This window comes from Cygnus olor, chromosome 2 (assembly GCF_009769625.2).
Source record: "Cygnus olor isolate bCygOlo1 chromosome 2, bCygOlo1.pri.v2, whole genome shotgun sequence".
Lineage (NCBI taxonomy): Eukaryota > Metazoa > Chordata > Aves > Anseriformes > Anatidae > Cygnus > Cygnus olor.
In genome coordinates, this window is record NC_049170.1 from 106953410 (window position 1) to 106980383 (window position 26974).

At 44.5% G+C, this 26974-nt stretch overlaps 1 protein-coding gene across 9 annotated transcripts in view; it reads right to left on the reverse strand.

Moving 5' to 3' along the window:
- Positions 1-15829: 15829 nt before the first annotated feature.
- MTCL1 (microtubule crosslinking factor 1) overlaps positions 15830-26974 on the reverse strand; it is a 103841-nt gene continuing 92696 nt past the window's right edge. For 6 of the 9 annotated variants that reach the window (XM_040550051.1, XM_040550050.1, XM_040550049.1 and 3 more), the window contains 3 exons: positions 26582-26613; positions 23705-25265; positions 15830-17059 (listed from right to left, as the gene is read on the reverse strand). In XM_040550051.1, the coding sequence (XP_040405985.1) occupies positions 16850-17059; positions 23705-25265; positions 26582-26613 (1803 nt within the window). In that variant the 3' untranslated portion in view covers positions 15830-16849. Of the gene's footprint in view, positions 17060-20118; positions 20177-23704; positions 25266-26581; positions 26614-26974 lie in introns of all 9 variants that reach the window. The other 3 variants (XM_040550053.1, XM_040550052.1, XM_040550047.1) reach the window with 1 other exon arrangement.

Genomic DNA, 26974 nt, shown 5'->3' on the forward strand with positions numbered 1-26974 from the left:
CGAGAAATCGGTGATGATTAATAAACATTATTCAAACATGAGGTAGGAAAACAAGCAGCTTTCCAAGTAACTCCCTTTACTACAGTAGCCAAGTGGAAAGCAAGCCAACTCCTTTAATTAGGACATGATATCTTGCTCACTTGTTACCTCATCAGCCAGCTGCAACTTATCATAACCTAGTTTATGAGCTCCCAAGGACGGAGAGCATATTTTACATGAGAGTGATGCAGTACTTACTGTTGCAGAATCTGCTCTGTAACTGACAGTGAAAACACTAGTACTACCGCTAAACCCAACAGAAGAATATGATTTGGAGACAATATTACCCCCAGGAAAATGCTTGTCCACACAGAGCTAAAAAATTAGCCTGGTTATATATGAACTTAATAATAAATCCTAATAAAATCAGGTTCAAGAAGAAAATGTATTTTCTTTTAGCTCATGTAGTAGATGGGGGAATGGTGACATGACATGTGAAGAAAAGCATGCTTATGCAAGGCAGACTTACCCACATAGCTAGTGTTGAGAAAAAAAATAACCAAACAAAAATAAAAATGTCTTCCAGAATAGACATTTTGTGTACGTTGCAGAGAGGTGCACTTCCCTTGCCTTTGAGACATATTATGCATTATTTATTGCCCATGAATAATTTGCTGGAGCAGTCCCTGTGCGCCTTCTGCTGCACAGGCAGCACCGTTGCTGAGAACATTTCACCACATAATGTTACCTCCTGGGATATTTCCGGAAAGGAGCAGGTACTCAGTCTGGTACCGGGCTGTGGTTTTTCCTTCCTCTCTCAAAGAAGTAAAACGGATAGAACCCAAAGCAAGGCTTAACTGAAGATAAACATAGCTGCACACAAACTTGCTAGTCTTTTGAGATGATCTCTTTGAGCGCCGTCCTACAGTTCTTACTTCATCTTTCTTTCTCCCTGTTTTCAAAGAGATTTCGCTTCACACTTGCATGAGAGAAATTTGGCACATCTTCTTGGCACAATCATTCTTGTGTTCCCGGTCAGTTTATAAAGACTACCTCTCCTTATTCTGCAGGAAATGAGATCACGTAAACACTCCTTCAGCTCTTCACCAAGGTACTTCCTTCTAGGGTTGGATTCGTCCTTCCTTCATTTATTTCCTGCAGCTTCACAACTCAGGGACTTGCAAGTCTCAGGGCTTCTGCATCATCCAGTTACCTAAGTGGTAACCTTTCCTCAGGAGGTGAGCACTATATGACATGATGCCTATAAGCTCTCTTAACTCTGTTTTGAAGAATGAACCATTTCTTATTTCCTCTGCAGCTCCAGAGGATCAGTTTCCTAACATGTATCCAGAACAGAAGCAGCTTCACAAGTTTCTAGTGCTGGAAAATGAACAGTTTAGCCATCCAAGGATGGATTTTATCTTTGCAACTATTTTTTCACACAGTCTTTGAGACAACTTACAGGACCCATTTGTTTTTTAGTATTAATGGCTATTCAGCCTAGTTTTGATAAGCAGCTAATGGTGGACATGATAAGCTGAGATGATTTCCAAAAGACCAATTCATCCTTTGTGGCTGTCACTAGGTCTCAACAGCTCTGCAAATATCTGTCTGACTTAATATTATTTTGGGGCTCAGCAGTGATGATTGTCTTGGGAAAACAAGTCACCTACGTAGCACCTTCTGGAGACAGATATCTGGTTAACACACAGGCTAAGGTTTGAAAAAAATCATGCCTTGAAGTCCATGTTGCAGCTTCATGAATTTACTTGACTGCTGCTTCTTGGCTTTCTGCCCAGGACTTTGATACTTCTCTTTGTTAAATGAGCCTTCACTCTGGAGAATTTGTTCTCTCTCTCCCCCTCTTTTAAAACAGAGCACTGATATTCATGCAACATTTGTATTTTTATTGTTTTATCTACTCATTCTCACAGCCATACAGTGAAAATAAAAATGATCTCAGATGATCAGTAGGTATTTACTGTATGTACTGCCTTTGATAATAGGGAATGTTACATCTTAATTTGTGATGAATCTTGAGGAGAGAAGTAGACAGGAGGAGAATTTTCTTTCATGTCAAGAAAATCAGCCAGTGACAGGTTTGCTCTTAAGGATCCTTGGGCCTGAAGAGAACCTGGTAGGGGGAGCATGTTAGACTTCTTCAGAAGTAGGATTTACAAATATATTGTATATATACGATCCTCTACATTATATACTGCATACTCACTTCATCTGGAAGTATGGCATCATCTTCTTTAGTTCTAGATGCCTTTCTGCTGAAAAGAGTGCCTAAAGAAGTTACTACTAAACTCTATAAAAAAGCACCAGCCTCATCCATTCTAACTGTACAGAGATTGTAGATTTGATATATATGTAGATATATATTGATGAAGGAGGAGGAATATATAATCTACATATTGCAGCACTCGTATGACTTCCTCAGGAAGACGATACTCTGTTAGTCCATTGAGTTTCTTTCTTATTCGTCTCTCTCCTCACTTCAGATGTCCTGTGCAAACAAAAAAACCTTCATTTAACAAGACCCAGAGACCAGGTTACAGGTAACATAGGTATTAAACACAAACCAAGCCTATCCACAGTGGAAATTCTTCCTCCCTGCTTTGATGTGTCTCACCCAGAGACCCTGCAGCATCCTTCAACTTTGTGTAGCCAAGGTGCCAAGGTCATCAAAGGGGTTTTACTGTGTTGCTATTCAGTCCAGCTGGAACCACTGAAATGTTCATGTTGTTTTAGTTGATAGCAATTGTACATATATTCTGTACAGCTCACAGTCTCAGCTTGTTTTGCCAACTTTCTATAGACCACACAAGATGTTATTAACTTGAGAATGGGTTGTACTACTTTTCTGTGTTACAAGTTTATTGATGCCAACTGAGATGCGGCCCCTTCTGGGATGTTCCCTACCTTTTTCACAACAGCTGAGACACAGCAAATTAGTGTAGGGTAGAAAGAGACAAAGTGAAACTGCTGAAGGACTGGAGCTTGATTGCAATTACATAAATCAGCACAATCAATGCGTAAACAAACATTCAGGCTGTCGAGGCTTCCTTTCTAAAAATTTGGAATAAACTCATTTAACATCTAGTATATGACAAATGTTTATATGTCTTATGTTATATACGAAGGATTTGAAACAAAGCCTAAAGAAAACAGCTACACAATAAACAATGTATTTTATAGTGGTGCTGGCGCTTATTTTTATGAGAGCATATGGTGAATATTTAGAAGACAAATCTATGCAATACAATTTCACCTTCAATATGCATATTTTCCAGTGAGTGGCTTAAGGCCAAACAGGATAATATCCCTTGTGGGATCCCCCACACCATTGACTCAATTGATTCAAGACAAAAAATTTAATGTGGGCCGCCAGTCATCCATGGATTCTGTAAGTTGAGTGCTTTCCCAGATGTTAACCTCTGTGGGACTAAGAACTCCCCTCTCTCTTCTTCATAAGGGGTAGCTCCTGTGATAGCTAGATGTAGTATTTTTAATATGATGCTGTTTTATGGGTTGTATATTCTCAGTGCATAGAGCCTCTGTGACATCTTTTTATTTAAGAAATCCCTTCTGTATGTAGCAGGAAACTGATAGTGTATTGACTCTTATCAAGTGTTAACAAAAATCAAAGCATATTTGTTTTTAATGATATTTTCTCCTGTAATTCTGCCTTATTCTTCCTTGAAACCAGAGTGCTGTAACAGGATCAGTATGAGTGGGTGCCCATGAAAACCCTGACTTGGCAAAGCTGATTGCAGAAACAGGATTGCTCTCTACCACTGTTTAAGAGGTTTGGAACCTCTGCTGGTCTTCAAAGCATTTTCTTGACTATCCTTGTCTACAAGGATCAGTTTGAATCCCCCCACCCCCTTTTTTTTCCCCCAAGTGGAAGTTAAAATTCATCTTTTTTTTTTTTTTTCTATAAAAAAAGGAAAATTCTACCCCTGACAGAATACCTTCCATTCCCAAGGCACCATATATTTATCGGGCTCATGGCCCAACCATAGAAAAACAGTGGTTGTCACACTGTATTATCATGTTATATTTAGCATAATACAGCTGAAATAATGCAAGGCTGCTCGGCAGTGAGCAGCCTAGGAGACAGTTCCTGGAACAAAAAGCCTTACAAATCAGATGAAGTTTGTCCCTAGTTCTAAAATCCCTCTTACCAAAATCTAACCTTTTAAACATGATGAAATCAAGGGGAAGAATTGTCCTTCTGGCTATGTTTCAAAATCTGGTGGAAGGGAACAGACCCTTGGACAAATCCTGCCCTCTGTCTGCAACGCAGTTCCTGCAGGTGGGGCTGGCAGTGCCCCATTCCCTGATTTAGGGAGCTGATGCAGGATGTTCTAGAAACAGAGCGACAGCTGAAACTTGGGCTGGAGATAGAATCGCAGAACCATAGACTCATTTAGAAGATCCAACTTAAGTGGTCCTACCTAAAGAACCAACCTTGATGATCTTCAAGATCTGCTGAGTCCCATCACAGCCATGTCCCTTATTGCCATAGGGAGCTTCTTGGGATGAAAGTTGTGGAAAGCCTTTTTTCAGCATGTGAGATGCCTGCACCCACGGATGGATGAGAGGACTGCATCTGAGAAGAAGAACAGTTGCAGATAAAGGTGTCTGCTTGGGTCTTAGCTTCATCAGCTCTCCGCAGATCCTCCAGAGGCAGAGTTAATCTTCCACCACTGTACTCCCTTGAAATGCTGTCCTTCAAGCCCAAGCAGCATTGTGTCCTGGCCTTGCACTGCTGCTCTCCTGGAGCAGGGATGGATCCTTCCACATGGATCTGTTATGGCAATCAATCTGCTGCTAGGGTGGCTGCAAATGCTGTCGGCTGGTGGCCCAGTCGAAGTGGGTTTCTTTGTCCCCTGCAGCCTCCCGGGGCTTGATCCTGTATTCTCTTCCTGGCCAAATCCCTCAAGTGTTTTGAGACCAAGTGGAACAGAGAACCAGGAGCATGAAAGAAAGGGAAACCTACTGCTGCAAAGAGGTTGTTGAATAGCAGTAAGTCTAGAGCCCAAAGAGTGTGACTGGTAAAACTACTGAATCACATGAAGAGACGAAGGGGCAATCTGTAATATTCAGCGCCTGCCTTTTTCTATCTCTAATTTGAATTTTTAAAACTTCAATGAAGAGTAATGAAGAAACACAAGGGTGATATTTGAGAGAAATAGGGAAGATCAATTATTAATAAACTGTGCAAAATTAGGTATGATGATGCACAGTGCTCTACGAGTGTGACCTTTCTACCCTTCTCATTCTTCAGGGCAGAATGCAGGCTCCTGGTGTTGGTGCTGATGGAGAATATGATTGCAATAGCATAGCAGCTCATTCATAACCATATCAGAATTATTTAGAGAGCTCCACCTTTTAAAATTAAAGTTTGAAATTTTGAAAACTGATCTTATGAAAAATGCATGAAGGAATCATTTTAAACAGAAAGTCACCCTCATTGCTGCAGCCATCTTTCCTCATTTCCTAGGAGAGCACTACATTCCCAGGAGCAGTTTGGCCACCATTTCCCCTGAGAGGAATGCAGTGCCCAGACAACTGACACTGTTTTCACAGTGTTTAGCAGACAATGGGCACCCCAGGAATCCTCCTTTTCAATGCCAGGCCCAGGTGAGCTGAGTAAGGAGGAGATTGAGGAGAAAGCAGCTCTGCAGGTGTTGGGGTCTCATTAGGCACCCCAATAAGACCATGCCCCAGCTGGGTTGCTCTGCTAGTTCCCATCATAGAAGGATGTAGGCACAACTTCTAGGCTCAGGCAAGCAGGCATACACCAAGACTTTCTGCTATCTGCAGAGGTAAGTGCAACACCCAGTAAAGACAATTTTTTTCATTTCTTCCTTATTTTTATTTTAAAAGCAAGCCTGATTTCACCCTCAGTGTGGGAAGCAGAAGGAGAGGAAGGTGGCGGTACAGGATGTTGTTTTCCCAATCTGCAGCACCATGCTTGCTGTGTGAACAATCCCATACAATGTCCCTGCTGCTTGCCCTGCTGGCTGTTGGTTGTGCTGTGAGATGGCAGGAGGCCAGCACCACCTTTGAGACTGGTGTCACTGCCAGCCTGTGACGTGCCCCCAATCAGCACACTTTCATAAGGATCCACGCTCCTCATTCGCCACCAAGACCGGTTTTCATTTGTGTTAAAATCCCTATATATGGCAGGGTGCCACCTGAAACTCCCAGGAAATCCTCGAAGATGCTGGCTTGAGCTGAAAGGCGTTTTCCAAGGTAGCAGCTAAACATGCACGTTTCACACTCCCAGGTTGGAAGTGGCTGAAATGAAGTGTGTATTGTGCTATTGTTTTGTGCCGTCATTCTTGGAAGAAGCAGGAAGGACAAAAGCAGGCAGATTGTGAATACTCCCACTCCCCTACTCATCCTGCTCTGCTCTGCCTTTGTGCCAACCACACCATGCAGCATCCTGATGGGAAGCAGGGCTGAGCAAGTTGCTGCTCCCTGACCATAAAGCCCATGGCCTCAGTCCTTGCAGCAGGAGATGCTTTCTTTGCAGCCTCTGCTTGGGTGATTTCTCCTTGACCAGGCAGCTGTCCCCTTGCAGTGGCTGGAGGTCACACCTGTGGCCATAATGCCATGTCTGCTCTCACTTTAGGCCACATGAGACATGTCTCAGTAACTTCTCTTAAGGCACTTACCAGCTAAAATGCTCTGCAACACCAAGACACCTGCTCCTTGATACCAGCTGGATGCTTTCCTCCCACGAGCTAGTCTTCTCAAGCCTGATGACCTCTCCGCGTTTCGTGGAAAAACACGTAGGGTCTGTATTTTTGTATTAAACCTTGCCATCAATCTGCTCTAAGTGTAAAGGCAGCCGAGCGAACTCAACGCAGCCCTGGCAGGAGCAGAAAGGGGATGTTTTCCATGCCTTGCCACACCTCATTAAATATATCATTTAACTTCTAAATCCCTCAGTTTCCCAGCTGGCCAAACAGCAACCATCACAGGAGAGGAAGTGAACCACCATATGTTCCCAAGCAGCAAATGTCCTTGTAAGCCTTGTCTGAGCTCATGCAGGATCCGAACAGGGAAAACAGTTTTATAATTCCAGTAGTTGCTGAGAAAAGAGGCATAAAGTCAGGTGCAGTCCTTCTGGGTGCTGGTGGTTTGCATCCTTCTCGTCTCCAGGCTTGGTCTGGAAATGGGACTTACAGTTGTGGTTTCTTATGGCAGCTGTCCTTTATCCTTGCTGTGATGCTGCCCAATTCCTTCTGCTCCTAGCTGCTGGCCATTGCAGCCCTCTGGGTGAGCAGCTTTCCCACTGCTGAGTTCCCCATCCAAGTTAAAACAATGCAAGGGCATCTTCACAGAGAGCACACGCCTCTGTGAAAATGGGCAAAAGTGCTCCTGCCTCTGTCACAGGACACAGCCACCCAGAGGGCATCCAGACTGCATCACAAAATGGCTGTGAGTTGTCCTTTCTCGCATGGTACTGTTACCGTGCTGGTGTATTTCCTGAGAGGCTAAAGAGTCTTCCTCTTCAAAGAGGCCAAGTTCCCCAAACCTCCTTGTAAATTCCTTTCTCTCACTTCCAGAAATGGAGACGAAGAAATTCCTTTTTCCTGCCTCTACTTGCTTGAATTTAATTAGTGCTACGGCTTCTTCCCATGCCAAAGGAAACAACTCCTTTTTCTGTAGGTGGCTCCAGCAGAACAGCATTGTGCGGAGGTTCCCTCATTGATGTAAATACAACTTCTCAGTGAAACGGTACTGCTACACAGAGAAAACTCTTTAAAACTCTCTGAAGAAATCCTGATAAGTCACTGCTGGTCAGGCTTCACCCTTTGGCACTACGTCAGCAGGCACCACCTGTAACAGCTCCAGCTAAAACCCACGTGAGAGGCTCCAATATTTCCATGGCCACCTCAGCACACCTGTGGCCAGAAGTGTCAGGTCACTTGTGCTGCTGAAGAAGACATGCTGCAGAAGCTCGGCAGCAAGAGCAAGCACCTTTACCCAGGAAATGTGAGGTGCCTGTGCAGCACAGAGCCCTTCTGGGGGCACATCTGTCCCCACTGCCCCATTCCCACAGGAACCTCAGACCAGCTCAGACCTCAGCACGCCCTCCTCTAACTCTGAGGCCTTTCATCTTGCCCTCTCCAACAAACCCATACTGGTGTGTGTGTGCTTGTGTAATTAGGTATTTTTGTGTGTATACATAATAAAGAGAGTCTTCACTGCGCACAGGCCTTTCCTGAGGGAGAGGGCGAGCACAGGAGTTATGGGACAGGTGTTAGTCATGCTGCTCGTGAGATGGTTGCCTTCACATAGTGGTGTGGGAAGTGTGGCAGGACTGAATGGAAGAGAGAAGTCCATTTTGAAGTGTTTGCCTTTTATAATCACGTTTTCAGAGGAGCTGGGCACACAAGGCCACCTTTATTTCATTTGGGGACATAAGGTTTCATTTCCACTCCTCATCTGAAAAATATTGGGTTAGCTGAGAGCACCCCTGCCCCAAGTGTGACGTGCCCTTCTGGAGCACCTGCTCCAAACAGATCACCTCTGAGCTTCCCAAAGTCTCCCAGAGAGCAGCAGAGCCTTTCGTCTGATAATATTTTTAATCTTACTGCGCAAACCAGTCCTCAGCAAATCCAATCAACAAACTAAACCCCAGTTACCTTTGTTTAAGTTGAGATCCATGCTTGTTTCCTCTGATTGCTAATCCAGTGTAAAGCATCTGGAGGACTAATTGCTGTTTCTGATGGCTTTTGAATATACTGCTAAGGGTATAGGTGTCTCAGAGAGGGTTTTCCGGAACATATGCTCTCTTCATGGCATGGGTGGCTGTTTTTAACAACCATAGTGCTGTAGCTCTGCAGTATTTGACAGATGTTGTATGTTTTTACAATCCAGTGGCACATTATAAACTGATTCTCCAGTGGGAAAGTATTTACATGCTGTTTGATGTATGTGCCAGCTCGTGGCTTGCTGCTCCCTAAAGCTAAGATTTATTTGCATAAAGCATGCATCAAAAGTAGTTTTACATACATAGCAGCACACTCAGAGGCTCGGTGAAAAGAAGAAAACTCACCATGAGGAAGGTTGAAAGCCAATGTACATATCTTTTGATAGTGCCTGTATGTTTCATCTGATCAGACTGATATAGAAAAGGAATCAAAATTTATCATTGTGAATGATTTAGAAAGAAAAGCAACAACAAAACATAAACCAGCCATGACTTATATGATATTCCCTAGCCATTTCCTCACAATCTTGCTTAGTCCTTCATTAGCACAGAAAAAAAAAAAAAAAGCTAGACTCTAATCACAAAGACCTGCTAAGTAGATTAAAGGACAATTTTCGCTGTCCATTTAACTTATCTTTAAAGCTCTGTATTGTATTTATCTTCTTAATCTGAGTTGAGCTTTTATGCACAAAGGCTGTTTAAAAAAGGGGGAGCAAACACTACGTGATGACTCAGCTCTTTAATTTCCAAAGACTATCTTTGCAGTAGTCTGGGGTTAAAAGTTGAGTGATGCTGATAAGGGATAGGAAGAGATGCTGAAAGGTGTAGAAAAGTCCAGCCAGTCTGCTTTAGTGCTGGTCTGAAGAACACCTCCTCTGCCCTGTTTTGGGAAAGGCCATGTTAGACACCATGCAAGGGCTCTGGTTTTTAGCCCTGTATATATACATACATAGATTAGAGAGTCCTATAAATAGGTATAAAAAGATATAGTAGACTTTCTGTTTTAAAGACAGATATCATAGAATCACAGAATATCTGGAGGTGGAAGGGACCCACAAGGGTCATTGAGTCTGACTCCTGGCTCCCCAAAGGACCACCCAAAAATTCAGACTGTGATTATAGATAGATAGATAGGTAGATAGATACATCTTTATCTGCTTTTCTTTAGGAGTCTGTTTTCAAAATATACATTTGATTGTGTTATCTTCAGTGACTGTATCAGCTGTTTGCAAGTGGTTGCTCTTTAGCCTACGTACTTTTAGAAAGATTAAATACCCAGTGTGTTGCCTGATGTGTTCTGCAGTAGTAGCTGTGGAGGTCCTGCCTCTAGGCAGCTGGCAATGAACTTTCTGCATGTATTGCATTATTTTCTGTTTAAACAATTGTTTCTAGTCTGTAAGTACTCTGTCTGCACTGCAGTATGCACCAAGGCTAATCAGTTCATCTCTCTGTGTTGTCTACTGCCCTGACAAGAGACTAAAATCATTGCAGGCCTGCCCTAATAGATGCCAAGGTTAAAAATGTCTCACTGTTTCTTCAAATTGGTTGTTCTCTGCTCTAGGACTGATGCAGGCTTCAAAGAAGTGTGTGTGAATTTTTAAACTAGATTTTACTGCGTGACCTGACTCCCACAGTAAGAAGTATTTCCAAATATCCAGTGCGTTCTGGTATGTAGGTCACAGTAAATTTAGTTAACTTGCTAAGTAGCTCAAATGATAATTTAATTTTGGGGTAGGTTTTAATTTTTTTTTATTTCATTCAGGTCAAAAGTGGCCTCAGGTGACAGTGGGCTTGTTCCTTACTTTGCTCTCCATCCCGGCTCCATCTGGGTTTCGGAGTCGCTTCTGCCTAACCTGAAGAACCAGCACTGGAGGGATCCTCCACGCTGGCTTTGGGGTGGTTTCAGGTTAACTCACTCAGCCGGGAGAAACCAGAAGGCCTGGTGGTGAGGCCAGATTCACAAACCAGTTCTGTCACCGGGAGCCAGGGTTGGCTGAGCAGGGCTTACAGGAGAGGGTCCGCAGTGGGTGGAGGTTTTCCCGGTTCTCCAGGAAGGATTAATGTGAGTTATGAGGCTGCTAATCACTTATCCCAGAGCCCTTCCGACCAGGAGCTCAGACAGATTCTGCTAAGCAGGGAAATGTTGCTACTAAATTATTTAGCTCTGTGCTGGGAGGATGCACTAATTATTTGCTGAGTAAAAGTAACCCATGGACATGGGGAGATGATTAATGTCCACGTTATACTATAAAGCTGCAGGTTCTGAATAAATAATTCTGCTTCTGTTCTTGATGTGCTAAAGGTTGTATAATTGTTATGTATATATGTATAAAGGTTGTATAATTGGGGGAACGGTGTCCCACTATCTCCCCTCCATTGGGTGTCACTCTGCTCTTCAGAACGTCACCGCTTGGCAGGCCGGGCTATTGTTCTGACAACTGGAGGGCTTGTTTGACAAACACAGTAGAGAACAGCTCCATCAGCTTTGGGTTTTCCTACCAGTCAAAGGGGCTGATTTTGGGAGACGCTGTCAGTGCTATAGGCAGGTGAGGTCTATAACCTTGTGAGGCCTCCAATACCACAGCATAACCCAAGGCTTGCTTCTACCAAGGCATGTTCCCAGGCCTGTTCTCAGGGAAAGCAGCATCAGGCCTGTTATTTACTAATAAAGGTAAATATTGGCTCAGGTGCTGGTTTCCAGGGGTTAATTCTGTTGTTTCTGACTTGTTATTGATGTTTTCTTCCCAGCTACTTCATTACACTACCACCTTACAAAAAAATGTTTTTAATATTTTTTTTTTTATGACGACGCATCCATTCCTATTTGTAAAACATTTAAAATGCCTGTACAATATGACAAATTCAACTTGCATTTTACGTGCAAGTAGTGAAGCTGTGGTGTTGTCAGACGCATCACAGATTGAAGGGAACACAGATAATTTGTGAAGCCAGGGCTTTGATTTTGTCTAAGAAGTGATTTCCATGACAAACGTGACATTGTACTAAGAAAATACCCTCTCAAAAGTCTTCGGTTTTGTCATGGAAATAGCTGTGACAAAATCATGGCCTTCATTGTTCTTCCTCTCATTCATATATGCAAAGTGATTTTTTTTTTCTCCTGTCCTACTAATACAGTGTGCAGAAAATCTAGCAAAGAACAACACAATACATGACTTCTCTAAGACAAAGTCAGGAACGAAGACCCTATTTTAAAAGCAAACACTCTGGATCCATAGGCAGAGACTTGTGATAAAAGCTCCCCATGTGTCTAAGTTACCTAAGTCTCTTACGTGAGAAGGAAATCAATGAGACTTATGTTCTTAATTGCCTAAGCACTGCCATAGCATTACTGAGAACAGCATTGCAATTCTCGGTAGCTAAAATATATGGATGTATATAATAGATGAAGTAAAATATGTGGATGACTCCTCTCCTCTGTAACACCAGTGGCAACTTTTTCAGCAACCCAGAATTGTGCCCTGCTGCCTGTTACCGCAGGGTTTGGTATTTTGGAGCCAATTTGGTTCCAACCAAACCCATCAGGAAGACGTGCCCGCTGAGCAATGCCTTTGGGATGAGCCTGTTCACGTGCCCTCGCCTCTCTCTTCTGCAGCCTGATGCAGAGGGATCACAGCGGGGAAGAGAGGCAGGAGGAGGATGGGGAGAGTACCAGGGCCCATGGCAGCTTCTGTGTATACCTTATCTAGTGTCTTACTGTAGGGATTAAAACATCCAATTATGGTATAAAAAAAAAAAAAATCTAAGGATTTAACAAGACAAACCAAAATTTACTGTTGTTGGCATTTAATAGGATTCACATTGCGTAGCCTAGCAGCACTTTTCCCTTTCAGTGCAGTATCCGCTTACGTTGCTCAACCAGACTTACTGCCACCAAGAGACATATAAAACTCAGTACCCAAACTACATTTTTTCTTCTCATCCAGATATCCATATGCCGGCAGCTGCTGAGGGCACTGGGTTTTAGTCTTATTTTTTTTCTGTGACCTTCTCTCCTCAGATCTCAGCCTGTCACCCCAACACCAGCTTGGGGACACAGGTGGCCTTTGTCCAGCCAAGCGCCAGGGGGGCATTTCTGCCACCCACCCCTTGACCTCCTGCAGCTCCAACCCACAGCTGATGGCTGCAGACCAGGGGGCTCTGAGCAGGTGCTTCAGGTCTGTGCAGCCCCAGCCCTACCAAGCACTCTCAGGATTTCTCCCACCAATTTTTCTGGGGATGCCTGTATTGGCTGGAGCCTCCAGAAGGTATTTGTACACCAGAAAAAAAAAAAAGTCATTAATGGAAGAAATTCTAACTCTGCTCAAAAAAAAAAAAAAAAAAAAGGGGGGGGGGTCATCCTGAGCCACAGATGGTGATATTTTTTAATTCTAGAGACATCTATAGCAGGGCGGTAATCTCTCTCTTACTCTGACCTGAAGGCAGTGTCTCATCCTCCTGCAAGATGGATAAGAAGATGATAAACAGGGACGGGAAGCAGACTTTGCTCAAAGCCATTAAGCCTCTGCAGAAAGCAGGCTGGGCTATGTGGAGACTGAAGACATTAGCTGTCATTTCACATGAAAATTATATGTACTCAGCGGCTTAATAGTACTCTGGCAGGTTGCAGTGATTTACATCAAAGGAAGTCAAAACAGGCGAACAGGGAGCAAACAAGAGATGTTGGTGCCTCCAAAGAGAGCACGAGGGAGCTCGATGGCTCCAGACGCTCAGGGAAGGAAGGGGGAAGATGCGCGCCTTGGGGTCCCCTGTGCACATGGGGGGTTCCTCTGCGCAGAGGGAAGGGGTGATGGGGAAGGATGGTCCAAGCCCAAGCTACAGCCCCCCCCAGATGCCAGCTGGCCTGGGAGGGACACCGTGGATCACAGTCCTCTCCGGGTCCCCGGCTGTGTTGCAGGACCGGGTGATATCCCAAGGCCATCAGATCCGGCGCCACAAATCCCTGGGTGAAATCCAGCTATCTCTTTCAGCCTCATCAGGCAAAGCTATGGCAGAGGCATTCACATCCCCTTAAACTAATTTGTGTGGCAATCTTCAAGGCTTCTCCTGCCCTGATTATTCATGAGGCAATAATTCAGCTACCCCACAGACACTGAGTGAGCCACAGACCTTCTGAAAAGGCTTTCTATTTTATCCTAGAAGCTTTTAAAATAACCTCGGATGGACTATAGACCCATTATTTATTTTATGATTTATGTTAGTAATTATGGAATGCAATGGAGCAATGGGAGGGGAAAAAAGTCCCCCAACCGCACCAGCTGCAACAGTGGAAGATAAAAGCTTTGGTGTTTCCAAAGGGCCAGTAGAAACATGTGATATTTTAGACTAGAAAGGAACTTATGTTTAATTAATGCGATTCTTTTTAAGATCGTCCACAGAATTTCTGTTTGTGCTAAACCTCCTCCCTGCTATGTGCTGTCGAGCTCCTGCTTCAGCAATCCCCGCTGTTTCATAAGCAGTTTACCTGTCAGGCCACAGGCGGATGCTTATCCTCATATCCCTTCCTATTTCAGGATGGCCAGCAGCTAATTCTCCAGGCTGGGGTATTCTCGATTTGAAAGGCAAATGCCATTTCCTGGTATCAAAGCTACAAATCAGCCACCTGAATTTTCTTCTACATCATTAAAAAAAATTACAGCTGTCAAGAAGCAGAACAGCAATTCTACTGGCTGGTGACTAGCATTGCTCCTTCATTTGCAACTTTAACTCACTTCATCTAGGAGAAACAGCTTTTAAGGAAGCAGTACGCCCTCCCCCTCTGTCTTCAAAGCTGCTCCCAGTAATTAAGATTTTGAAAACAAACAACGATCTTTCATTTGTGGCTTAAGCCTTCTTTAATAACCATTGAGACTCTTCTTTGACCTTCTAAAACAGTTCTTGTGCATGCTTCTCCTTCCCCTCCCAAGCTGAAATTTTGGCATCAGTTCAGCAAAGTGTTGCAGCTAGAAGATTTTCAAACATTGGAAAAGTAAGTAGGGTGACTTCCATGTACAATTTTAAGGTGCATACCTGGGGAGGGGTCAACCTAATGCTCATTAAAAATGCTAACAGCGAGGCTTTGAGACATCTGTGAAAGGAATTAGCATGTGATATGACCGCTGCTGCTCAGGAGCAGCACTGGACACAGCTTGTTTTGGCTGGGGCACCAGAGCCATTAGACAATAGGACTTTTCAGTCACTGCCTGTCTTGGTAAGGGGCATTTTTCATAATGATGACCCTGTGGTGGACATCTCAACATCGGCTTAATAGCCACTTAATGTCCTAACTGATGTGGGAGAAATAAGACCTCAACCAGCTGGTATTTGGGAGCTGACCCAAGAGCTAGGGAGTTTGTTCTCATCCAGCAGCTAGATTACGTTTCCTAGAAAGCCAGCCACAAGGCAGCGGGACAGGATGCAAGGGACTTATTGCTCAACAGAGCTAACCAGGAAGGCTTCTAGGGATCCCAGATGGTGCTCTTAAATGAAAGAGCCAAAGAAAGCCTCAACAAGTGAAATCAAGCAGGAAGAGCCACTTCAGCCGTGGGATAACAACTCAGCATTTCTGGGGCTCCCAGAGAAAGCGTGTGGCCAAACAGATGGTACCAGGCAAAACAGATCAGGAGGCCTCCACGCCTTGGGAGGGCACAAATTCTCAGCTGCATTCAGTTTTCAATGTTAGCCACCAGTTTTACGCAAGCCCTTGGTCTTATCGGTCTCTGTGCACAATGCAGATGAGACATAAGCCTGGATTAAGACTGGGTATGTCATATTTTTGACATCATGTTTAGCTTGCTTTTTTTCATTCACACGAACAACTGAAAACAACAAGACATACCACCTCAGAGGGACTGAAAAGATAAGTCCTGCTATCTGTGTGAGCAAGCTGTTTTGCAGAATTCAGTGAGGAAATTAAAAAAACCTCCCATGGCCTGCTCCAGTACTTACACGAGTCTGTGGAGCACAGCCTAACATTTGGCTTTGCCATGGTTTATTTCCTATAAAGAAGCATTCTTTTTTCCCTTATGAATACAAGCAGAGTTTGAGGGCTTCTTCCCCCAGTTACATGAGCCTGGGAAGTACCATCAGAAATAAACATCATTAAGCACTTGAGCAGTTTGTAAATACTGAGGGTTTTATTTCCACTTCACATGGTCTCCAACAGACTCTTAAACAAGACCAGTTACAAGTCAGTATGCCCAGAGTTCTCAAGGGTTTTCCCAAAACAAAAAATTTCAGTAAACGCTGTACATAGCCAGTTGAACTGCTAACAATAATTTAAAAACTCGTTTTGTATAGTCAATGCAAGAATACCAACAATAAAAGTACAGTACAGGTAAATTCACAACAATATTACAGTGGAACAGGTTGACTCACATTTACGTGATGGTAGAAGTACAGTAGCAGTATGTACATGCACTAAAGTGCGAGGACCCAGAGGCATGCAAGTCAAGTATCGTAGGTGTATTTTACAGCTAACTCCGTAAGACTTTGAGGCATTATTTTTTTTTTTTTTTTTACACTTTTCCTTGTGTTTACCTGTATTCCCCTCCATCTCAGTTAACACAACTCTAGTGAACTAGCTTAATGGCTTTCTTCACTACTTAAAAGGTATTGCTTCAGACAGTTGAAGCATCTTTAAGAACCTTACGTTTAAAAACTGATAAACACTGACATTAAAATAGAATAAAATTAACTTAAGACCCTAGTTTTACATGAAAAACAAAAACAACCCCCAAAACCCCAAACCAAAATTGAAAATGTAGCAGTGCAAATATAACCAAAAGGCAGTCAGTATTTGGAGAGAGCGCGAGCACGTATTCAAATTCCCTTAAAACTTAATTTACATTTTATTTTAAATCTTAACTTTATATCATTTTTACCTTTTTTTTTTTTTTTTTTTGTTAATATACTGTGTGTAGAAAAGATGGAGACAAAAATAGTTTTCTCAGCTATGAAAAAAAAAATTAAGTTATTACAGGCACATTAACTGTTTCATTCCAGAAACACCTCTGTTTCACAGGTCGGACATTCAGCAGCTGCGTTTGAGAACATTCTTTGACCTCCACAACGGGACCTCCCCTTCGGGCCGCCGGGCAAAGGCCGCTCATGGCATCTTTGGCCCGCCACCCTTCACGCCGGCGTGCCCCCCTGGCCCGGGGTCTCTGCTGGCGGCTCCTTGCCTCCGCTCTCCTCCGAGGAAGTCAGGTCTCCGGTTGACTGCGACTGTGAGGCAGTAGGGGAATGTGAAGCCCATCGGGACGGTGGGCGCCGGTTCGCTGGTCTCTCTGGCCGGGAGAAGCAGGGTTCGAGGGACGGGGCTAGTGCAGAACAAGGCAGTTCCTTGGCAGCCAAGAGAGCAAAACAGTGGTTAGTGACTTGTATTAGAGGCCGTCTGGCTGAGCAAAGAATTAAAAATAAAAAAAAAATCAAGCTAAAGCTAAGCATTTCTCTCATCGCAGAACAAAAGCAGTGAACGTCTTTCTGTGTGTGGGCTCTGGACACCTGCATGTACATCCATGATTTATGGAACAGACAAGGAGAGAATGAAAGGAAGAGGTCTGGGATGAGCTGAAGTAGCTGACAAACTTCCATTTGCTAACTCTCCTTGTGCTAGAAAGAGAAGAGCTGAAAAATACATTTGCATGATAATTCAGGGAAACCCGCTATTCATCGCATTGATCTAAGTGCTGGCCAGGCATTTGCAAGAGAGGTCAAGATCAACCACGGGCTCCTTTTGTCTGCTTCAGAGTGCAGACTGACATTCAGGAAAGACTCGTTAGCAGATGAATAATGACTACAGGACTAGTTACGACCTTCAGCTGGATTAAATATTCAGATTTCAATCTTACCTCCAGATTTCAACTTCTGGAACATCACTCCTTACTGCCAGCTGCTTTTGCTTGAATTACAGGAATCAGCGATAATGTGCATTAAAGATGGCATTCACCAAAATGGAGGAAAACTGAAATTTTATTTCTCTACTGGTTTTCCACTGTTCAGGCTTGGTAGCCTGCCTGTGCCATTAGAAACCATCTGCACTTGTGATTTTTCACCCTGGCACTAGGTTGATAATTGCTTCTAGTATTTATGGACTTTGTTCATCGCACAGCTAGACTTCCTGCCTTGCTCTGTATGCTCACTACATCAAGACAAATGACTCGGGGAGCAAGTCTGTCATGTAGTGCCAAAGCAAAAATTCTGGATTTCTCCACATACTTCAGAATTTATAAAAGAAAATCAGAGGAGTTTGTCAACCTAGAGAACTGCATATACTGAGGAGTAGTCACTAGAGAGTTAAGTAAAAACCTGTCTCAAAATCAGACTGCAAGCTGGTGATAAATGGAGAGAGAGATCATAAGCGATACAATGCACAAGACAAGCTCTGGCATGGTAAACCAACGGGAAAGAAAGGGAGCAGTAAAACAACACAGTAGGAAGCAACAGAGTCAGTGCGGAGTTTCAGACAGAGAAAGTGAGTGGGGAATATTGTGTTAGGTAACATGATATGATGGGCAGTGAACAGACACGGTGATATGCTGCTGAACGTCTCAGTTGGATTGGGATGTTACATGACAGAAAGACTAGAGCAGTGGTACTGGAAATGGAGCTTGTGCAGGCGTGTGTGTTTTGGAGAGAGAGAGCACCAGAGGCGGGGAAGCCTCCATGAAGGGCGAGACCTCGGAGCCTTCAGGCAGTGGGCAACCAGCCGGTGCTCAGCAGCTGCACGCCACCAGGACAGAGCACCACACCAGGACAGAGCACCACACCAGGACAGAGCACCACCAGGGCTCATCTGCCCTCGTGGGTGGGCGCAGAAGTTGGGTGGAAGCTTTGGGGCCTACGTGTGTGCCGCTGTCTCTGCGCATCGTAGCCCCCACCCCGGCCCCACTGCGAGCCCTCGTGCCCCGAAACACAAATCGGTGCTAACGAGCAGATCGACTCCGTGTCCTCACTTCACCTGATCCTGCCGTGCCTGGGGGACGTATGGGCTGTGAAAGCTGCCACTCAGATTTGTTAAGGGAAATCCATACGCACAGCAATACTTACAGGCAGCACAGCATGGTGAGTGGAGGCTATGTGATTTGTGGGCTTTGCCTTAGACTCTTTCTAAGCAGCAGCTTAAAGTGGTATCTTTATAGGGCTGCTTGCTTCTGGCTGCCTTACCCTAGTTTCACAGGAGTAAATGGGAGTCAGCACTGTGATAAAATTCATTTGCACTGCTAACTCCGAGTTGAAAAGAGTCTCCACAGCATCGAATCACGGAATCACAGAATGGTTTGGGTTGGAAGGGACCTTAAAGACGAGCTGGTTCCACCCCCCTGCCATGGGCAGGGACACCTCCCACCAGACCAGGTTACCCAAAGCCCCATCCAGCCTGGCCTTGAACACCTCCAGGGACGGGGCAGGCCTGCAGATGTTGGCCAGCTTGTCCAGAAAGGCAGGGCTAAGCTCATCCCAGTCTTATCAGTGCTGTGTTTGCCAGGGCAGAGAAGGGACTGGCAGCCCAGCCTCGTAGGCACTGTGTGGGACACTGAGCGGGTTACCCACCTGCGGATGTCGGCTTTCTCAGAGTGTGTTAAGGAGAACAAGCCATTAAAAGCAAACTGTCGGGAATGGTTTCTGAACCATTTTCTTTTCCCTTACCACATGCGGCTGCCATAGCTAGAAATGTTTGAAAAAAATGACATCCTGTGGGTAATTTACTGTGATGGCTGCCTGGGGGATGGGTGGAGAGGCCGCACTTCTTAGCCGGGCTGTGGGAAAGGAGGTTTCAGCTTTAGTCTCTAGCTGCTTCCTAGGCCAGGCTGCCAGCCGCTGTGGCTATGCCTGTATTAATAAATACATAAACCAGGCTGTTTTCTGGCTCTGAGGCAGAGTGCATGGTCACAGCTCCCTTCCTCCACTGCAGCAGCCCCAGCCAGCCAGCTCTGGCAGCAGTGGGGTTGGGAGCAGCTTTATGGTGAAACGTGACCATCAGCCACAGGCTGGTGCTCGAGCCCCTTCCCCAGCCCTCTCCAGCCTCTGCTACGGACAAAGCCTGAGGGAAGACAGCGTGGGGCGGCCAGAAGCCCTGCACAGTCATGTGCAGAGATCAAAAAAATAATGCTTCTGTTACATTTTGGGATAATTACGTTGTTCTTGATTTTTTTTTTCTTTTAAAGTTTAACAAAAAACCCAACCACGCACATTTTGAGTTGTGTGACCTCTCCAGGGAACACGCATGCTCACAGCCCATGAGGGAACAGCTCAGGTTCCTACCCTGAGTGCTTCCTGACCATCGCATACAAAGGACTACCTGGGGATGTATGGAGCTGTAGTCATTTATTCCCCTTCATTAACCCACGCGTTCGAAGTGACCGCTTTTGGAAAGCTCTGGAAACAAGGTAGAAAAGACTTACAGCAGTGAGGCAGGCAGGGTTAGAGTCCCCAGGGGGCAGTTAATAAGACAGTTTGGTTCTGGACAGAACAGACAGAAAAGAAAAAGAAAGCAAGTAGGTTGGAAAGAACTGTTTTAATCTTTTTTTTTTTTTTTTTTAAAGTGAAGATTTCATGCCAGCAAGGAAGAAGTCGCCAGATGTTACTACCCATTCAGATCATGTTACCGCTGCATCAGAGGGAAAGTAATAATAAAAGATAAGCCACCAGCAGCAAAAGATTCAGAAAGGAAGGAAGCAAACAAACCAACCCTTTACAATCCTAGCACAGTCTCAGAAGGACATAGAATTAAACAATCCAAACATTTCTATTCAGCAGAGAAAGACATCCGTTATCCTTTGCCAACCATGATTAAGGCTGTGGAAAAACAACATTACTGTGAAAGAGGAAAAAAGTTATGTTTTTTTTCCTTCGTTTGACTTCAAGAGATAATTTCTGCTTTAAAAAAAAAAAAAAAACACGCTGATATTTATGTCACTTAGAAGCCCACCTGAAGGTTTCATGAAAACTCTTTGCCTCACTCCTCTTTCTTCTTCCCACTCTGCCCACTTCCTGCCAGTGACTCTGGCAGGGAGACTCAAACTACAGCAAAAGCCCTTTACTCCTGGCAACACCTTCCCTTCTTTGCAACATTCCCCCTCCAACCCTGAGTGGTTTCAGCTGCAAGTGTGCGGCCACTGCTCTGCCTCGAGGAGCAGAGGATGCCGCAGCTGCCCTCTGTGCAGGTCCGTGAAGACGGTCCTCTGGCAGCGCTGTCTTCAGAAGAGGGTCTAACCCCTCCGGCCGGGACAGTTGTGTAACCTCTGGGATTTACACCCTTGCTAGTTAGAGAAGAACACTCACACTGCTTTTATGTTGCTAGTTAGGTAAAGTTAATCTGCATTTTTCAATGGTAATATTTGTAAATCCCATGATATGCAAGTAAGTGGCTTAGCGCATCAGCAGAATAAAAGACTTCTAGGCTGCACTGGGTGGATATGAATTTACTTGTAAGCAGCTCTGGGCAAGTTAGAAAATACAGAGTTATTACTACTATGTATGCATATACACTCACACGCACACATACATATGTACATGACTATATAAATATATATATGAACTAGACTTCATATGGCAGCAGTAATATAAAAGTAAATTGTGTAACTAAAGCACCCAGAAGCTCAAATTAAGGAAAAGCCACCAACAGGTGCTCCACACAAGTTTAGAAGTCATTAATACACCATGCTATGACTGCAGAAAAAAAAAAAAAGGCGGCGTTCTGTGGTAAGAAGGTCACTTGTCTTGGCCAGAAGCAAACAGGTGATGGGGAAGCAAGAGCAGGGATCTGCAGGAGGGTGGCAAGGGCTGTGCTGACATTGACGCTGCCCCAGGCACAGCCTTGCCTCCTGCTCGATCATCATTTGTTGTTCTGCTGCGCCTTGCTTTGTACAAAATGTGCTAAGTGCAATTTTGGAAAATTGTAATTTGTGTGGCCAGGATAATTCATAAGTAACCCAAGGTATTTGCAGAGTCTAGACATATTTGTGGCTTTATTTTCAACAGCAAACCCACGTTTCATTAAGAATATGTCAGAGAGCTCACATAAGAAAAGCAAAGCCCATCATGTGGTTGTTGCCCACCAACTTCCTTTTCAATGCACCTGTGCGTCTAGACAGCAGCCATAACAACTCGGTAAGAGCTACAGGGAAGAGCGAGTCTTAGCTCTGAGGCTTGGAACTCAAAAAAATTAGGCAAAAGATGCTGAGAATTCACGAAGAGAGGCAATTTTCTGCCAGGCTGATGGTCAATGAGTATTTACTAAACAGCATTGACGTAGATCTCTCCATGCATCAAACTCAGGTACTGTTGCCAGCTGAATTTTGCCAGCAGCAATTTGTGACGGTGTGGGATGACATCCGTTTACTCATACTTGAGATCTGCTGAGACATTTCAAAGATGCAGGAATCAAGAATTTTCAGCGGTGCCCTGAAGGCAAAGCTGAGTTGAACCCGTAAGAGTACAACACATACTTTCTAATACAGAACGGTAGTACATTCCCAGTATTTCACACTAAGGACAAAATACAGAGATGGCTAGACAGAGTGAAATAAGTGAGGCTGCTTTCAACTTTAATTCATTCTGAGGCTTGTGCACAAAGCCCACTTTCATTCACTTTTACTTATGTGCACATGGTTTCTTTTTAATATGTGCAAACTTCCTTATTTACATCTGTTTAAACAGCGTATAGGGAGTATATCCTCAGCTTTGGATGCCCTGTTAGGCAAAAATGATTGTGTTCTCTCAACAGCACCTACAAAAGAGGAACAGATCATGCTCATTGAGCACAAGCCGCTAGCGCAAGGCAAACTGCAGAACAAAAGCCTCAGTGCTCAGGTTCCCACAAATCCTTCAGCACTGATGGAGGAAATGGGTTTTGTACATTCCCTTGAGGCCATGAGGCAAGAGTGGTAGGAGCAAACCGAGGCAGCATGTCTGGGGCACATGGGGGTCAAGGAGGAGCAGCTGCCCGGTGGCTGGTGCCCCCTGCAACACCGGGATGCTAAAGGGACAGCACGAGGCTGAGGGGATGGGGGGTCTCCTGCCCCAGACCTGGGGAACACCACTGACCAGCAGGCTGTGTGCCATTTCTGTGCCGTGCCAGGAGAGCAGGCACTGCCTAGTGCAGGGCATAACTCAGCTTCTCCAGGCCTTCTCAGGGCAACGCTCTCTCAGGCACCAAGTTTCACCAGAAGCAGGCTCAGACATTGGTAACTAGGAGAGCTTTTGTCCACCATTACAACCTGGTTTTAGCTACTTGTTGTAGCCCGTTACTGTAAATGAGGATCCGACCCCCAGTGCTTGGGCACACCTGCTGGGACAGATGATGACCATTACACTTTTGACAGTGCAGCAAAATATCAATAAAGAGTTCTTAAGCACTAAGTAGGATAGTGCTTAGGCTAGCTGATTATCTTTTTGTTTCTTTCTTTCCTTTTTTTTTTTTTTTTTTGTGAGGCACCAACAATCAATACCAAATTTCATGCTATTTAATCACATTTGCAGACCACAGCCAAACTTATTCAGATACATCCAGAAAAGGTATGCTGAAGGCCCTGAAGTTTTACTTCAGGGTATTTATTGTAGTGACTAATTTTCAGACAAACTTGCCATCACCCATTCCTGTGTAGGAGAAAGAGCCTACCTTTCCGTCCAGCATAAAAGAGAAATTTACTCAGACCTAGAGTCCCTAGAACATCTGTTAGGTGTGGTGTGTTTTGTAACAAAAACCCTTATCCTGGTCATTCAGGGAAGAACCATCTTTATCCTGTAAAGGACAAAGCTCTTCTGATGCTTTCAAGCCCGATAAGCTGTCAGGATAGAAACTCAATTCTTTAATCAGTTCTTCAGTGACTAATCCAATAGTTTCATGACTGGGACTCGCTGGTGGTACCACAACAAGACTAGGATATTTATTGTAAACACTCAGTAGGACTGTAAGACATCCCGTAATGCATTTGTTCAAAGAAGAGTGCATTTAGCTATAGGAGGAAAAACAAACAAACTCATTACCTCTATGGACCCTGGATCTACTTTGACAATTTCTCCTGTGCTGTTGTCATTGCTAAGATTTGGTGGGCTGTGGGAAGGTAGCCTTCTCTCTTCTTTTAAGGCATGCTCCAAAAGTTTCTTATTCAAGATCCTGGCAGCATTTTCTGTAAGCGTATACCCTGGAGGAGCAGATAAGTCCTGCCTGATGCTCGTCACCTCAGTCCCATCTTCCTTTTGTGTCTCTGTACCCAAACGGAGAGGACTGGGTGACCTGCCACGGACATTTGTACATGGCTCCTGCACCGGTCCCAGTTCAGGTCTGGGTTCTGCTGACCTGGATCGGCTGCTAGACCTGGGGCATTTTTGGAAGGTCTCGTGAAAGATGGGGCTATGGTCAATAATGTTGAACAAACTGGAGAGGCCATCGTTGATAGTGGTATGGACAGGACTCTCCCTTGTAGTAGTTGATCTAGCCCAAGCGGACTCACTGAATCCTTTCTGAGGTGTGCCAGGCAAAGTCCGGTTATTTGGCTGGTCTGATTTGGGAAGTATTTTTCTCTGCAGCTTTGGGGAGCCGTATTTGGGGGAACAGCATGTGCGTTCAAACTTAGCCTGGACTTTTTCAATGACAGGGGTCACTTGCCTGCTTCTTAGGCTTCTAGATGGCGAAGAGACAGGCGTGGACCCCCCCTTTGGTGTCAGACACTTGTGTGGACTGCTGGTGATACTGCGCAGGGTTTCTGTCTGCAAGCCAACACTGATGGTCTGGGTGGTCTGCGTCCCTGTTGTCCTCATACCATTGGTTTGACACGCGGTGTCCTTAAACTGAGGCTCTGCTGAATTAGAGTTGGAGCGTATTGCGTTCCGGACAGAGAAAGCTACCTCCTTCATATCGTCACTCATGTTTTTGGACATCTCCAAGCTGTGCAAGGGTGAGGCAAAGCCCACGGTAGTGCAAATAGGACGTTCAATGGGATGAAGACCACTCTCCAGAAAATCCTTATGATGTTTGGCCAGGTCACAAGACCATCTTCCAAACATATCCGAGGAAGCACCTTTTGTCTCAGCAACGTTCCCCATAGCTTTGGTCATAGAAAACAAGAAGTCTGGCTCAACCTGGTTTTTCCCTTCGCTTCCAGCTATCACTGAGTTATCAAACCTACGGACCACTGGTGGGCTGTGAAAGACCCGAACTCCCATTTTTTCAGTTACACCGTGACTCCTCGTTGGCTGCTTCTGGCAGTGCTCCGGGCTGGTCATGGTGTTGGTGGTCATAGTGACACTGGTGGTGAGGTACCACGATGAGGCCTGGAAGGGATCTGAAGCCGGATCGTTCCCGGCTTTCCCAGTTTCTGTCCTTTCTGCCCACCCTTCTGCAGGCTTCTCGGTGGCCCCAACGTGATTTCTAGTGCTACTGTAATCCCAGGTTTTGTTGAACTCCTCGATGTACTTCAGATCATCAGGAGACAAGGGAGGGGTTAAGTCATCTTTGCTGCTGGAGGAAGGCAAGTTTTTTTCTGGTAAAAATGGAGAAATGTCCATCAAGCGCTGGAATTCGGACATGGAAGAAACGGACATGGCCCTGCAGAGAGGAACACAAGAATGTCACTCATAGCCTTGGAAACTCCCACAGAACTACTGCTTTCAGCAGAAAACTAACTCAGAAAACTCAACTTTCACTATCTGCTTATATATAAAACCATTTTAGCCCTCTTGTTTTTTAAATAGCTGGGAAATGTAAGCATTCCTGATGTGTCATTAAAAGTACCAAATGGTTTATTAATGGCTCTTAATTTACTGCGTTCTCATGGGTTACTGCTGGGCAAACGTCTGAAATATGCAGCAGTAGGATGCATTTCAGAAATACGTTATTCACAGAAAATGAGTCTTTGTGACAATATGAGGCACACTTTTCAAAGGAAGTACAGAGTATTTCTGGCTTGCTGTGAAATCAGCAAGTCTACCCCCACTCCTGAGATTGCTCGGGCTGCACAGCTGGTGTCCCACAGCGATGTGGGACATCCAGCCTAGAGGCTGTTACATTTAACTGGCCTGGTGAGTTGAGCTCATGCTATACTTCAACAAAAGGGAGTCTCTGTGCGATAACGCTGGATTCTTGGCTTTCCCACACTTCACTAGTTCATACAAATCACAGACATTCAGCTGAGTCGTCCTACTGCTTCACTATAAGAAAAATCAACCAAGAACCTTTCTGCATGGCACTACTTAAAAATGTAAATGAAAATAGTTATGAGAGACAGCTCAATGAGATTTCTAAAGCTGGATGAGGATTCAGTAAGTGGTAATTTTTATACAGCAGTATTCTGGAGGATACAGTAAAATCACACTGCGAGATTTTAATCAAGAGCACCAGCTGCAGAACTAGAGTGCGAGAGAATCTCCTATTCAGATGCTCTGGTTTGCATCTGGGGAGAATCTCAGAGAGCACGGGCTGGATTCCTTTGGGATGAAGATGCTTTCCAGAAGCACAGTAAAGGCACTCTAGGGTCAGGTGGGCATTCAGCCCATGGGATCAGACCAAAACTAGTGCAATGTAAAACATCCTGAACATGCAGGAGCATGATGGCTCCTCAGCATTAACTGTTTTCCTCTACATATCAATGCCTACAGGCCTGTACTACTTGCTAACAAAGATGCAGTTTTGTGCACTCTCAGAGAGTTTGATCTTTGTGCACCGCAGCAGAATGTGGCCCAAGTTAATCTGAGTAGAACAGAAGCATATTAAGACAAATTAATCCCTGGGTAAATCCATTAATCTGGATTGCAGGCTGATTAGGAGGTGGCACGGCTATGCCTAGGGTCTGTGGTTTGGGCACAAGTGAGCCGGAACTCCGGTTGCTGAATATTTGCTGTTTTTTTCCTGTAAGTTTTATTCACCTTTGAAGATTTCCTTTATGTGTTTCTTCCTCCTGAAGAAAAACAGAAACAAACAGTCATTTCTGAACCTGTTTGTGGCTTTAACTTGTGGGTGTTTTGTCATTCACTTGCAGGTAGTTCCACCAGGTATGTCTGTCTTTAAAAAGCAGCTTTCTCCTTGATAAGAAATCTTAAATTGCCTGTGGGAATACTCTTTCCTTTGCACGTAGGCGGCAAAGTGGTCAATCCCATTAGGACAACAGCCTGCACAGGGTAAAAGCCTTTATGCCAAATCTAGAATAGCCTTGAACTTGTACATGTGGAAAAAAAAACATTCACAGCTCACTTCCATTTGTGATTGCCAAAACCAGCACACCCCTGCAATCACAAATGGAAGTAAGCTGCAACTGGATT